At 41.7% G+C, this 15,471-nt stretch overlaps 1 protein-coding gene across 1 annotated transcript; it reads left to right on the top strand.

The window, feature by feature from the left end:
- Positions 1-312: 312 nt before the first annotated feature.
- Positions 313-14,990, top strand: OSTN (osteocrin). Its single transcript, XM_021536805.3, has 5 exons — positions 313-359; positions 7,238-7,336; positions 10,095-10,312; positions 14,242-14,338; positions 14,636-14,990. Exons 1-4 carry the CDS (start codon positions 348-350, stop codon positions 14,324-14,326), a joined length of 414 nt encoding a protein of 137 aa, XP_021392480.2. The 5' UTR covers positions 313-347; the 3' UTR covers positions 14,327-14,338; positions 14,636-14,990.
- Positions 14,991-15,471: the final 481 nt, after the last annotated feature.

The raw sequence follows: 15,471 nt of genomic DNA, 5'->3' as shown, positions 1-15,471 counted from the left end.
TGAAAATCTTTCTACACTCAGGGCTGTCTGAATCTTGAAATTAAATGAAAATAAAGAAAAAAAAAACCAAACTAACCCCTAGACCTTTAATTATAACCTAATCATTTTGATCACAGCAATAAATATAACAAATGTGAGGCAAATATGTGTGTGAGAGTGCAGGACAGAGAAAGGTTTAGGGCAAGGATCAGTGGAAAATCTTTAGAAATGATGTAAGAGAAAGCAAAGGCAGTGATTGGAGTTTGTAGCCTACACCAGACACTATAAAAACTCTGAAAGAAAGCTGAACATTAAGGATAAGTTAGGAGGAAGAACATAGCAGGACCATTAAGGCTGGAATTGCTTGCATGCAATGCAAGGTAAGGAGTGAGGGCAGAATGTGCTGGGGATGTTTTGTGTCTTCTGCTGTCTTTACAGATGCAGTTTCCCTTCTGTGTTTTCCTCTTTTTGATGTTTTCTTTTGTTTTTTCTTTTATTTTTCTTTATTTTTTAATTAACAGACATGCAAAAGACATAAAGATGCCCAAATCTTTTGGGAAAAGCACAAGTACTTTTTCCAGTACTTTTTACTTTGGAATTAAGATAATAAGGTTCCTGTCACCTAGGATTTTAGGTAGTAAGACAGAGCTATAAATATTCAGTGGAAGCTTATTTCCTTCAGTTAATCAGCCAATATTTTAAAAGAATGTGTCAGTGCATTTTGCAGCACTGACAAATTACTTTTATGCTGTTGCAGTGCTTTGCAGTAAACTGCTGTCTGTTTATATTGTTATGGATTTTCTTTTTGTGTAAGTTATTGTCAAATGCATATTACCTCTTAAAATAAGCTAAAGAGCTGTGACAGATTAATTCTTTTGCATTACTAAATATCAAATGTGGTAGACAAATTTGCTACATCTAATATATTGGAAAACATGAGATAAATTATTTAGGAAAAGTCTATAATTTATAGATCTGTGAAAGGGTTTTGCTATATCCCATATTAGACAAATGTTGATCCAGATTCTGCTGCATTCCTGCAATAATAGAATAACTGCAAAAACATTCCTACACTAACAGAGTAATTATAATTGTCCAGTGATCTGGCTAATTCAGTTTTGTATCCCTGTAACTGAAGGCAGACTCTTATTCTGTGATAGTAATTGTAATTTCTCCATTCTGAGTTCAAAACTATTTCACTGGGCTTTTTTTTTCCTCCCACACTGAAGTTTTACAAGTGAATACATGCAAATAACGTTTGGTTTAGATGTCCAGAGGCTACAATAAAGTTCAGAATCCACTAATTTTTGAAGCAGTAGCATGCAGTGCCCTTAACTCTCCTTACTTGGTCTTTCAGTTTGCAGTGATTGTTCTCTCATGGGGAGTGCAGAGCTGAAACCCGAGGAGCTGAGAGGACATTTTGTGCCTCTGCCCACTGCTTAACTCAAGAAACTTATTATTGCATTTATCTGTCTCTGCTCACTTGTATTCAAAATGCAGTTCAACATACTTCTCCTGTAAAATACTTTGAACATTATGAGGAATAACAGGCAAAACCCCCCAGTTCAAACCAAGCAAATCCATGGTGTAAATTATGAGAAAACTGAAAAATATTTCTGACTGGACCAGGCATTCTTCATTTTTTTATAAATACCTGCCAATCTGATTTTGGCAGTTTAGGACTTGGTTTTCACTCTGTGAATGAATGACAAGTGCCTTTCTGGGCTTCTTGAATAGCCAATTAAAACACACAACAGTGGTAAGAGCTCTGTTGTTCGACCCTGACAAAGATGGCAAGTGCTTCCAGCTTTCCCTCTCTTCTTACCTAACTCACAGAGACGGGTTACTCTCTAATCTACATTTGCAATCCATCTCCTCCAAGACTTTTCTTCTTCAAGTAATACCCTTGATCAGAATGTTTAGGTGTTTTTCGAGTAAATTAGTATCAGTGTTTGAATCTTGTTAAGAAATTCCAATGCCATTCTCATCTCTTAAAAGCTGATCTTGAGGGATATTTTTATTATACTTTAAATTATATCTGTTTTTCTATTGATAACCTATTTTGCTAATATACTCTTTATACCTGGTGTAAAGATCTTCTACTTATCACTTCAATGCTGTCAAAAATATTTTCTAACATAGAAAACCACAATCTATTTCTTGATTTTTCTTGATGGAAAGACTTCTTATTTTTGCTTCTGAAGTTCTGAAGATGGCACTCTAATAAAGAAAAGTGTTTGGCTCTTGTGGTAAAGAAGAAAGAAAGCTGAATGTCAAATTGTTAGGAATGTTGAGAGAAGTTGTCATGTTTAGTCAGTACATATGTAAACAGTGTAGGGTTGAGAGTTGTTGGCAATGAACAATAGTCTAATAACATTTTGTATTCCATTGTACATACCAGGAATACTGCAGCTCACTCGATTATCTTTTGAGGAAATGTGCAAGTAGGTTTTTCCCGCTAAGAGGTATTTTCTTACACTTCATAGCATCCTTCTTTTTTAATAGCCCCTGAGCTTTCAGATGGGCTTCCTCACTTCTGTTTGTCTGCTGCTTCATGTCTCCTACTTTTATGGTATAAATGCAAGTTTGGGGGTTTCAGTTTTTGAAATCTGTTGCTAAAAATGGATTTATTACACAGTGTAATAGTGTATATGTGCAGCCAGCTTTGCAGGATGTCCAACCTGTGTCCTTCCTGCCCATTCTAAAGAAAATTGTCCTCATTTGTCCTGCATGACTATTTGGTTTCATGCCCTGTTTTCAAAGGAAAAGATGAGAACCATGACTGGCTAGTCTTTTCACAAGTGTTTGCCCACCTCTGTCAGTTAATTTGTTCCTGAATCATGCTTGTGTCTGTTCAGCAAAGGTGCCCTGGAAGGGCTGTGTTCATTTATATACTTCTTGAGTTCCTCATGGGAATTAGAGGGTCACCTTTCCATCCTTTCTGCCCATGATGTGAGTGCTGCTCCCACAGATGTTGTGTCCTGGGTGGGCAGGGTCCAGGCAAGCCCTGCAGCGACTAAACCACGACTGAAACCATGACATAAAAATCTGTTTTATCTGAGTACAAGTGATAGGAACTCTGTGTGCTCGAGCATCTTCTGAGCCAAAGCACAGCTGTCAAACAGGAAAAGGTGGTGATATGAGAACATGTCAGGACTGAACACCAGAAATCATGGTACAGGGAATGCACTTATTGAAATGAAGGATTTAGAAATCAATCAACAAATCTTGACTACCTTGAGAAACTTGAAGGAACTTCATTTTCAGGAAGTGGAGCATGCTTGGCCTTGAAATACTGTCTGACAAAAAGTTTCTTTTGGGACACAAAAATACCTAGTTAGTTATCTCAAAATAACTAATCATAAGCCTCTTGCATAAGTCTATGAATTTTAAGTTCTCTCTGGTTCCACTAGATGAAACCTACCTGCCTCTATATATCTATATAGTCATGAAACTGAAAATAGAAGGAAAAATACATTGTAGAAGTTGTCAGTTGTAACAAAATATATAGCATTGTTTAAAAAATCTACACTTACTTCAGAAAACACATTATTAATAACATAAAGAGCCTGACACTGGCAGCTTACATTTCATTTTGTCACAAAAGTCCCATGTTTCAATGTGTGGCTTCAGTACCTTTTAGAAAGCAATATATGAGAAATGCTCCATATTTAGTCTATGAGATGACAACAAAAACACCACTCTAACCTATTTTTGAGATCTACTATTTTTTCTAAGGGTGGGATTTGTTTTGATTTTTATCCTTTTTCCTTGACATTTACATAACTACAAGATGCACCTGAGAAACACAGGGTCCTTCAGCAGTGCTGAAATCACTAGGGCTGGTGGTAGGGGCAGTATTTTTTTGCTTTGTGGTGATATATATGATCAGAGGATACCTTTTACAACTTTTAAAAGTAAGGAAAATATTTTCCAGCAGGAGCAGGCTTCTTAGAGCTTCACACAAGCCGTTTTTAAGTTGTTCTTTTGGTAAGATAATAATCCATCATAATTTTTTTGGACAAGGTTTATTCCTATTGGGCGTGCAATGCAAGCATAGCGAGGCCAGTGTGAGTACTCAATTTGATTAATCAGCTCAATTAAGATAGGTAGTAGCAGTTAATATTCTACTTTGTGGTGCTGGAGCAGTAACAAAACAGCTCAGGGACTGGCTTGCAGACACAGCTCTGATTTCCCCCAGCTGGCCAGAATCTGCACAGTCCCAGAGACCTTCCTGGCTAGCAGGTGATGAAGGCTCCCCAGTGCTACCCCAGAGTTATCAGAGGAGCACTGGAGGCCAAAGAGGCACTTCCAGGAGCTTCCCAATGCCCGTGGGAAGCCGAGCCTTGGCTCTGCACCAGGTCATGTTGGTGGCAACCAGGCAAAACCAGAGGGGCTCTAGGCTTGGCCACGAGGTGCTCATTGCAAGAGCAAGGTCCTCGCTGCAGGTGGCTTGGCCATGTCCCGTGCTGGTGTCCCAGCAAGGAGCAGAGCACAGCCATCAGCACAGACTGGCAGCTGGAGTGAAGGATTGCAGAGCAAGGCGTGATGTCTTGCCTCGGTTCTCTTGCTAACAGGCCAGTAAGAAAAATAAGCCCCTTGTGATTTATGCTTGCAGAGTAATCTCCACAGTAATGTGAAATATCGTGGTTCAAATGGGTAAGAACAATGATGGCTGTTACCATTTTTGACAGGCAATGGGTTTGGAGCTTGGTGATGAATTGCATTCTGTCTGAGGTTTGTTCAGCCCACTTATCTTCAGGATGTCATTCTGGGTTTTGTTTTTTTCTCTGTAAGCAAAACATCTTTTAAGTCTTTTGGTTTGATGTTGGAGACTTAACAGTTTCTGTTTGGTAAAGCGTTTTGCTTTCTTGTGATATTTTCTTGGAAAACAGCTCTGCACCACTTCCTAAGTAAAAGTTTTGTATGTTTATCCTGCTTTGATAAGGTAGAATACTGTTCTTTCTTTTATCTTTAATTTTATTTTAATTGGACCGGCAACAAAGATACCTAATTATATGAGGAATTTTAGTTTTGACACATTTCAAGCTAAAGTATCGCTAAGACACATAAATATGCCTGAATTTCAGACTTGAAATTGCATTTAGAGAAGGGAAAACCATATTTTATGTCAGATAACACAAGACCCTGAGATAATACAGACATGGAATTATAGACCAGTCCCTTGACCTAGCTCTGTGAAGTTGGTGGTGAAGAATTTTCTGGAAGGATACAATTTCAATACAATGACTTTCAAATTCAATTAAGGGTGCATCTTGAAAAGCTTGTCAGAGCTTTGCTTATTCTCCTTCAGGAACAAATACTGTCCAGCCTCTCTTAAAGCCTCTCTTGGAATGTGTCAAGGTAAAATATGGATGGGGTGAAGCAATGGCCAGTGCATGGCTGGGAAAACCCCTTTTTGGCCAGAGGGCTCTGCTTGGCCAGCTGCAACAAATAAGCTCAAGGAGAAATACCAATAGCTTCTTTTAATAACCAAGGTCCTATAACATGGCTGAAGGTGGTCAAACTAAGTCCCAGACTGGCAGAAGAAAGTGTGATTTTAATTGTATTTACATAATCCTCACTGCATTACTAGTTTTGCAATTGTTTTTCTAAATCCAAACTGTTCCACTACAATAACCCTGCCTTTTTCTCCTGCCTTGGTCCCATTGCTTGGTCCCAAATCAGTACAACAGGGTCTTGCTGGACTCAAGTTTTGCTCCCTCTTCAGTCATGACACCACCTCTTTAGCTGCTTATTTCTTTGGGAAGTAGAGCCAAGCTTTAAGTCCTTAAAATTTCCTCTGCTTCTAATTTCACTGGCGTCGAGTTCTGACCAGTTAATCAGATGTCTTTAGTGTTGCAGGTGCCTTACTGTTTATTTTCATTAGTGTACCAGTTGCTATTTTTAGCTCTTTAGTCTTTGGCTTGAATGACTACCAGCATAGATCTTAAACCATAATAAACATATGTTTTTAACCTTGCCATTTATTTTTACATCTCTGTATCCAAATAATCAGGATGTGGTTATCTGTGAAGGTAGTAGACTGCTACTTCAAATTTCAATGCACACCCACATACAAAAATATACATTGTAGAGGGTTCCAGCTTTAAAAACACCCAGGCAGACCTCTGTATTTATGTCAAGCAATGGTTGTTGCTGTGGGGCTGAGTGGTACCAGGTGGTTAGTGCTTTGACTTTATCCTTTGATTCCAGTGAGTGTCTGCCTCACCCCTGCAGAGTGACCAGCAGCTTTCTTCCTAACTGCCCATCCCCTATGGACAATAGTAATAATTATATATGTGTGTGTGTGTGTGTGTGTGTGTGTGTGTGTGTGTGTGTGTGTATTCATAAACTCTTCGTGCTTCTGCTTCTGCCAAGTGGAGAGTCAACAGAGTGGCAGAGTCAGACTTGAATTATACTCTGGGGCATGACCTGGAGACAGAGAAAACAGAAAATTAGCAGGTGCCTTTGGCAAAAGGCCCCAGCCCAGCTCTTCCTAACATCATCTGAAATACTCCCACCTGGAGAACTGAAGGCACATCAGGTTTTAAGATCTGGATCCACACAAGGACTTAAACAATGTAGGCTAAACCCATGTTGAGATAACCAAGCACCTTCCCCATCCTGAGCCTCCCAAAACTCCCTGCATTATTTAAGGGCTTGGTGGGCATCTGCAGTTCTGCAGCTGTGACATGTGGTCAGACCACTCCCAATCTCAGCAACACACCCCTGTGCAAGATTATTGTGAATAATTTTATTGCAGGATGCCACTGGAAGTTGTGGCTCCCACCAGATCGTGTTGGGAACTAGCAAAATGCAGCCTTGCCTTCAAAATACTACTGGAGGGGTGTGTGACTTCTGTCACAGCTTTGAGCACCTCTCCAGCATGTGGGGAGGTCAGGGTCAGCCTGAGCTACAAGCCAAAGTCTCCTTGCTTACAAGTGAGCAGCTCCTCTGGTTTTAAGGCAAGTTCACATTCCTCACTGCTGCTGCTGCAAGGATGGCACCACTGTGCAGAAAGGAACCAAAAGATTGGCAGGGCTGTGTGGGAAGGAGCAGAGGAGGGAGCTGATTCTGCATGCAAGGGTGAACAGCATTCAGCTGGCATGATCTTTATGTAGTGACTCTGGCAGATAAAACTTATTAACAGCCATGGGGAGAGTCTCCCTTTGTTTTTACTCATTTAAAACCTGTGGAGCAAGATTCCCCAGGGGATGCAGCTGTGGAATAATTTCTAGATTGTTCTCCTTTGCAGATGCTGCAGTTCCAGCTCATGGTGGTGCATGTGGCCCTTGTGATTGCCCTGCTGTGGTGGGACTCCAGCTCTGTGCTCCTTGCACAGGCAGCTCCAGAGGTAGGTGAAGGTTTCTGGTTTCTGGTGGTTCTCACATAATTGCTCTTCCTTGGGCATTTTTGGCCACAGAGTGAGGAGGACACTGGAGTACCCAAACACTGTTGGAAGGTGTAGGATCACTATTGACTCTGTCAGGGCCAAGGAGGAGCTACAAGAAGAGAGAGATGCAAATTGCATGGCACTAGGGGAACAGACTGAATGAGGCCTCGCCCAAATCCTCACAGCCTCTCCCGAAACTCCTGGGGATTTCCTGTGTGTTAAAACATTGTCCAGTGGATAGAGGACTTCCTGAAGAGGGGAAGGAGGTGATGGAAGGGGGAAAGCAAACTTCTCTAACACTGAAGGGAAAGTTTAATTCTTCTTCTTACAGACAAATAATGACATGAGAAAGCTGAAGCTTTCAGAAGCCATAAGGAGATTCCCAGGAGAAGACCACCTGCACAAAAATTGCAAATTAAAGGAGATGGACTAGACCAGGAGGGGGAGGGAGCCAAGTCACTTGCCTAAGCTTGCAAAGGAAAGCAGCAGATTAATGGATGAGTTGTCTCCTGTTTCACCCAGGATAATATGTAGGGGTTGCACCTGAAAATACTTCTACTACATTCCCTATGTTTATGTCATCTTGACATAAGGCAGATTTGGCAGAAAAGGTATTTATGTAATGGTTTCATGACATTAAAAAAAAAATAAAGTCAAGTATCTAAAAGTTAACTAAAATTAGCACTGTTTGCCTCTAGGGTTTTTACATAGGCTTTAAGATCAACTTTAAAAATTAGATGGCTACTGAAGAATACTGATGGATCCTGTACCTTCCTCTCTGTCTTCACATAAGCATGACCTGATTCTCCAAAAGTGCTGCAGCAGTTGCTATTCTGGTGCCACAGACACTTGGTATCCTGCCTCCATCAGTGATAGATTTTTGTGAAAAGAATATAAGAACAGAACATCTTTTCAGACTTCTAGATCTAGAGACCTGCACTGGACCAGGGCATGTTTTAGCTGCTGATGGGCCAGAATTTGTCTTTGAACCAGTTTAAAATCTCAGTATCCATGACATTCTTTGCCATTGCATTCCTTTCATCTGTGTTTAAAAAGTAACTTCTTGTATTTATTTTAAATCCACCATCTGGTGACTTCACTGTGTGGACTGGGAAGCTCTTTCTCTTGAGGAAAAAAATTACTAGTTTTTATTCATTTCATTGCTGTTCCTAAGTTTGCAAACCCTCCACTATACCACCTCCACCCACTCTCATCTCTGCTTATCTGTGAAATTGTACTTTTCAGTGGTTTACAAGAAAAAAGTTGTTTTCTACTTCTGATTATCATTCTAGCTGTCACTTCTTACAATTCCATTATATCTTTTGAAGAAAAAGTAAGTGGAGTTGCAAGGTATTCAACAGCAGAGGCTCTTTTTTCTCTTCTAGTTTCAACTGTTATTGTAGATACTTATCCCCACTAACCAGAATGAAGGGTTCAGTCTTTTTCAAAAGCATCATTCAGTTGCAAACATCTATGAAAGCTTTATAACCCTAAAAGAGAACAGAAAGGACTGTGCTGTGGACTTGAGGCTTACAAAAAGCAGAGTCGGGACAATGTGAGATCCTTTATAAAGGTTTCAACAGTGCTACACCATTGGTGTGATCATTGTGGTCGTGTGCTCCTCCTCATATAAAGGTCACAGTTTTATGCACTCCGTCACTGTCTGCCACCCATCAGTAGTGGGGAACACCCCCACCACAACTGGAGTAGAAAAAGATATTGCATCATCCCTGTGCTGCCTTCCTTCACACGTGTACTGAACCCACCATGTGTGAATAACAGCAGTAGTGCTGTGCTCCTAAAGAGAATAAAACCACTTTGATGGTGTAAGTTGTAATGTTTCTATCTGAGTAAGTTGTAATGTTTCTATCTAATTCTAGGAAGATCAAGTAAACAAGAAAGTGCATTTCCTTCAAAGAGACAACGATCTGAGTTTGCTTGTGTAGAATAACTGCTGCCCTGTAATTTTCTGTCACATACAAGGCAACTATTTCACTTTGACTTGTTTAATTTCTTTCTCAATAGACCCCAGTATTCTCAGCTATTCTTATAGCAAAATTTGGTTTTGAAATGGTGTTAAGCCTAATGTTGTAATTAAGGTTCAACTCAAGAGCATGTTCTATCCCTTTCTCCTCCCCATGTAGTGTTACTGCATAATTTCTCTGAATGCCAGGGCTGAGCAAGTTTTTTTTGGGGACAGTTTTTGCATAACAATTAATTAATTTGTTAGATATGGATGGAAACTTCTGTAGAAGTTTTCATTACTACTTATTAGCATTCATTTAAAAAACAAAAATCAGTTTCCTGAAAAATATCAGAATGGATATTGGAGTAAGGCAATGGAGATTGCATTTTTCAGAATGATTACATTAGTCAGCTCATGCTATAAATGATGCTAATCACAGTGCTGAGATAGGGATAGTGGGATGGCCTGCAGAAATAAGCTTCATGAAGTAACAAGTTTTAATATTTCTTGCAATAATAATGAAAGCAAATTCAGTTCTATAAAAAAAATGTCCAGACTTTGATAGCAAAATCTTTTCAATGGAAACAGGACACATTTCAGAGAAGGAATTTAATTTTAAAACATTGTCCCAGTTTCAGTGTCCTTGTAATTCTGTATTCCCAGAACTGCTCCTATGACACTGGTTGAATTCTTTTGTTTTCCCCTGGGACTTGAGCAGACAGCAGACTGAAATTTTACTGATTTCTTCTGCAGCCTCTGGAGCCTTCTGCTGCTCTGGGTGTGGGAGACCATCCCATTGCCAGTGAAGAGAAGTCAACCACCAACCTGGCAGCCAAACTGTTCCTTCTTGATGACTTGGTGTCTCTGGAGAACGAGGTGACTGAGACCAAGAAGAAAAGAAGCTTCCCAGGATTTGGTTCCCCCATTGACAGAATTTCTTCATCCTCTGTGGATGCTAAAGGCAAACAGAGGTAAACTCTCAAATGCTCCTGCCAGTGATAAAGTTGGAGGAAGGCTGTTGCTAGGTGCTCTGGACACTGATGGGTTAGCTTTAGCCCCCAGCAGTTTGCTGGCCAGTTGTGAGGTGCTTCTGATCAGAAGCCTTTCAAACTGTGTGTCGTCCTTCAGCTATGATGTGTAACACATGCACTAGTTCATTTATCCCTACAGTGCTGCACAGCTACCAGACAACATTTCAGTGCATGTGATTTTCCAGTAAGTTTCTTTTCACTGGTGTGAACTAACATTCAGTTTAAAACTACATTTCTGATCATGAGCTTTGCTAAAGCAAGAAATGTGCCTGAGGTTCAGAAGCAGAGAGCAGGGCTGGGTGCTCCTGAGGCTGGGATGGAAAGAAGGTGTGGTGGAGTGGATGTTTTGAATACAAAGATGAAGGACACATCATGAAAATGGGCAGGCAGGGAGTAGAACGAGCTTCATGACTTCCATTAGCTTTGGGTAAGTCAGGGTTTAAGCAATGCAGCAATGTGTGTTTGAAGATAAACTTGTTTATAACAGGGCTAAAGCAATGAATGATGCTCAATGTGGCTGGGGAGAGACAGAGAGTTTGGGGCACAGCTTTAGGGGCTGTTCCCTGTATCTGAGAGAGCTTGCCTTGTTCTGCTCTTCTGGTAACTGTCTTCTCTTGGATGGAATCCCTAATGCCACAAAGTATTTAATAACATGCTTAAAGCTTAATCTGAAAACGGAAAGTATTCACGAGAGACAGTCAATATTACAAGTAGTTTTTTCAAACAAAGTTTTGCTATATTTTCTTCTTGTTTTTCCATTTATCCACCCAGTCTGCCACTAGGACTGTTTGGCTGCAGCCAAAAGTGATAAAATACAAAATTCTTAAAACCTTAAGTAGAATTATTCTGTTCTGTCTGCCTCTTCAAGATATCAAAATCAGCTCACTCTTCATTTGCTTTTTAGAATGTTTTTCCTTTCCAGGCAAAGAAAAAATAGGTCATTTTTGAAGCTATACTTTTTGCAAAGGTACATGTTATTCCCAATTTTTCTCAAGTATTTTTGGATAGAAATCTTTCATTCTATATGCAGTACAAGGGGAAAACTAAGCAAAAAATTCCACAAAACAATAGCAAAAAACAAACAACAAAAAATAAAAAGGGAAATGGTGGTGGAAAACAGTTAATCTCTGAATAATGAGCTCATGAAAATGAGTGACACACTGCACAAAATTCCCCCTTTCCCAGCAGCATCAGCAGTTTGCAATATTGAGTTGGGATTATCACTTTGGGGGACCTGTTTACCTTTCAAGTTTGGGGTTGAGCCATTTATTAGAACCACCTGAGCTGCTTTGATCACAGCAGTAATAGCTGACATTACCATCAGCATGGACCGCAGATCAGGTGGATGCTATGAAAGAGTAATAAGGCTTTTCATAGAAAAGTACCTTTATAGAGAGACGGGCAGAGGCTCCTGCACTTGGAGGAGTAAGACCGAGGACTGAGCATCCCGTCACAGGGGCTCAGCCAGCAGATACAGCTCATTCCTCTACGAGCTGAGCCAGTCACCTTTAGAGGCCAGGAAATTAATTTGTGAGAGCTGAAAAACAGATTGAGCCCCACGAAACAATGCAGTGCTTGCAGTGCCTGGCACAAAGCAGAAACTTTTGGAAAAGAGCAGATCAAATGTTAGTGAATTTAACAGCTTGTTCGGACAGCCACTGGTGACAGGAGAGCCCAGACCCGGTCCAGCATCAGCATCGGCTCGTCGCTCTTTGGAAAGCACGGGAAAGCGTGCAGGAGGCAGGAGAGCGAGAGAGAACCACAGGCAGACAGGGAGAAAGAACCTGCGGGGATCCTAGACGAGGCTGTTTTAAGTAGAAAAAGCCACTTTGCCTTTTATTTTAAGTAGAATAACCACTTTATCCACGGAGACACTGCGGAGGTGCCGGGGCTGCCGTGGCGCGGGGCGGCCGCAAGAGGGGACCTGGGCAGCGCTGCCGCCCGCACGGAGAGCTCCTCATCCTGCTCTGAACACAGAGAATAGCATGTACAGCTCCTCATCCTGCTCTGAACATGGCATGTACAGCTCCTCATCCTGCTCTGAACATAGAGAATAGCATGTACAGCTCCTCATCCTGCTCTGAACATGGCATGTACAGCTCCTCATCCTGCTCTGAACATAGAGAATAGCATGTACAGCTCCTCATCCTGCTCTGAACACAGAGAATGGCACTTACAGCTCCTCATCCTGCTCTGAACGTGGCATGTACAGCTCCTCATCCTGCTCTGAACGTGGCATGTACAGCTCCTCATCCTGCTCTGAACATGGCATGTACAGCTCCTCATCCTGCTCTGAACACAGAGAATGGCATGTACAGCTCCTCATCCTGCTCTGAACGTGGCATGTACAGCTCCTCATCCTGCTCGGAGCACAGGGCATGGCATGTACAGCTCTCAGGGCAGAAACACCGCCCGTCCCCACCTTTGCCATCCACTTCCATTATGGGCAGTTAACTCTCCTTTTCTCCAGGCAGGCTCAGGGTGGCTCTGGCAGCCCAAGCATCCTGCTTGTGCCTCCCCAGCCGCGGGGAAAGCAATGCTTCCCTCGAGGGAACAGGCTGAGCATCCTGGCTTTCCCCCCCTTGCCTCCCCCAGGGCTTGGTGCAGCCTTGCAGGAAGGGACAGGCCAAAGGAAAGGCTCCCCTTCCTCTGTGATGCTCTCTAGCTGCTCCAGCAGGGATGTGGTGCTCTCCTCACACGGGACACAGCACCAGTTCCCAAACCCTGAGCTCAGCTGAGCAGCAGCCAGGACAGACCCAGCAGGGTGTGCATGCTGCAGCGATGCAGCCGGCCTGCAGCCCGTGCAGAGCTGTGAGGGAAGGAGCCTGCCCAACGAGCCCAAGGTTCTGGGGGTGTGCACAGCCCCAAAACCCCAGGGTGAGGCAGCTTAACAGTGCTGGTACAAAGTTAGACTCGAGTGCACAATAGCATTCTCTCCTGCTTGTTACTTTGCACTTCCCAACTTACAGAGCAAAATTTATTTTTAGTTGTGTTCTTCAATAAGGACCGATGAAGAATTAATCTTCCAGGGCTTCTCTTGGACTTGCATTTCACTGACAAGTATTTCTGAGGGCAAAAGTTGAGATTATTTTCAGCTGCAGGAATTCTTGCCATTTCCACAACTAATTAAAATAAAACTTCTTCTGGTGGAAAAAAAATGCTCCAAAACTACTTAATTAAGATGGGAAAACTTATTATTTGATATAAAAAAACAGCAAAAAAATATTGCTGTGTAGAAATTCTTTCACGCATTCCTCATGCCCTCATTCATCAAATTGTCAGGAAATTTACCATATACAGGGAAAAAAATCAACCCCAAAATATTCCCATTTTCAGTCTCATCAAAGAACTACTCCCATACAATTTTGATGAACACTACATTGCCAAAGAACCTATAGAAAAACCCTGTTAGAGCATCTCTGACTCGTCCCCTCTATTACTGTGCAATACTTCCTCCCTCCTTGCTAATCTTAGCCCCAGCTGGCTCTGGAGCTTGCAAAGACCCAGGTAATGGGTCACCTGCAGTACGTGATGCTGTGCAGGAAACAATTCCCCTTTAGAAATGCAGTGTATCACTTTTCTTTTATGAATAGCAGTTAACCCTTGAAGTTAGTTTGCTGCCGAATAAAAATAGGGATAATGGATCAAGCTCAGCCAGTCTGTAAAAGAGCTGCAGCTGCAGCCTTTTGTAAGACAAGAGCAGCATCTCATTTTCAAATGCTCACATCTTTGGCTGCTCCTGCACACTGCTCTGTCTGAACAATAAGGTGTTAGTGGCATGAATGCAGGAATCAAAGTAACATCTTGATTATTCATAGATGTCTTTTCCCATTTGTTTCCCTCCCTCTCTGCTCATTTTCCTCATGCAGGAAAGTGCTTGAGCTGCCTAAGAGAAGGTTTGGAGTTCCTCTGGACCGGATTGGAGTGAGCCACCTTGACAACACCAGGGGTTAGCAGTTCCTGCAGGTAAGCCACAGCATCCCAGGTGTGGGCAGGCTTGGAGAACCCAGGTGTTCTCTGTTGCTGGAGGTACTCAGTCATGTCAGCAGGCTTGGGAGGAGCAGCTTATGGAATTTTGGCTTCTTATGACATGGAACGCCCTAATTTCCCACGGAGTACCTCTCTACAAGCAAACAAGTATTCCAAATTTTAATCTCCTCCACTCTACCTTACAGTGTGTTTGCCCTAGCCTTGCGTTTCTGATATTGGAAAATGTAATGTTTACTGCTTTTTTTTTTTATTTTTATTTTTTTTTTTCTACAGATGCTTCTATTCTGAATGAGTGATGCTGTACTGGAAACATTACAGAGCTTTGGAAGATGCATCACAGCATATCTTGTCTTTGCCTAATGATACAGCACTCAAGGAATTGTCCTCCTGCAAAATCTGTTTCAAGTTGCATTTTACAAACGTTGCATTTACAAATAATAACGTGTTCAGTTCATCAGGTCAGAATGCTCTCACAGCTGTGCACAGCGTCACTGGTAGGAGGGAACAGAGAATATGTATATATTTTTATGGCATGGCATGTATCTGTTAAACTTGCAGAATTTTTTTATCCTAGGCAGGACTGAGATTTTTTGGATTGAAAATAAAACTTCCAGAGATGCCAACAGCAGTCCATGAAAAGCAGAGAGTTTGCTTTGCACATTTCTTTCTAGAGGGGATCTGATCAGTAGATGAAGGGAGGATGTAACAGTTAAGGGACAAAGCTAGAATGCATCTGAACTGCTGTTTGGGAGGAGCTGTTTTCTGCCTTCACTAGGAGTTGGTCTGAATAAGAGCAGCGACAAGACCTTAGTATTTGTCCTGATGTTTTGAGTAGTCTTATCTCTGCACTATATTTAGGCATGTTTTCATCATATGGCAGATCCTGAAATGAGGTGAGACTTTTAGTTGATGAATACATTTCACTCCTCCCTATGCATAACATAGGATAGTGTCCAAATATGAAGTCACCCACTTCCAAGGCCATCTGCATCACATGCCTTATTTTAGCCTCTTGATGTGCACAGGGCATGGTCAGAATCCAGCTCTAAAAGTTCAAGTATTTCTCACTCTGGTAAAATGTAAACATGTCCTCTCCACTTCATTTCAGA

The sequence above is a fragment of the Lonchura striata genome, chromosome 10 (assembly GCF_046129695.1).
Source record: "Lonchura striata isolate bLonStr1 chromosome 10, bLonStr1.mat, whole genome shotgun sequence".
NCBI classification, from domain to species: domain Eukaryota; kingdom Metazoa; phylum Chordata; class Aves; order Passeriformes; family Estrildidae; genus Lonchura; species Lonchura striata.
Note: the sequence above shows the minus strand (reverse complement) of the source record. Positions and strands in the feature narration are given on the sequence as shown.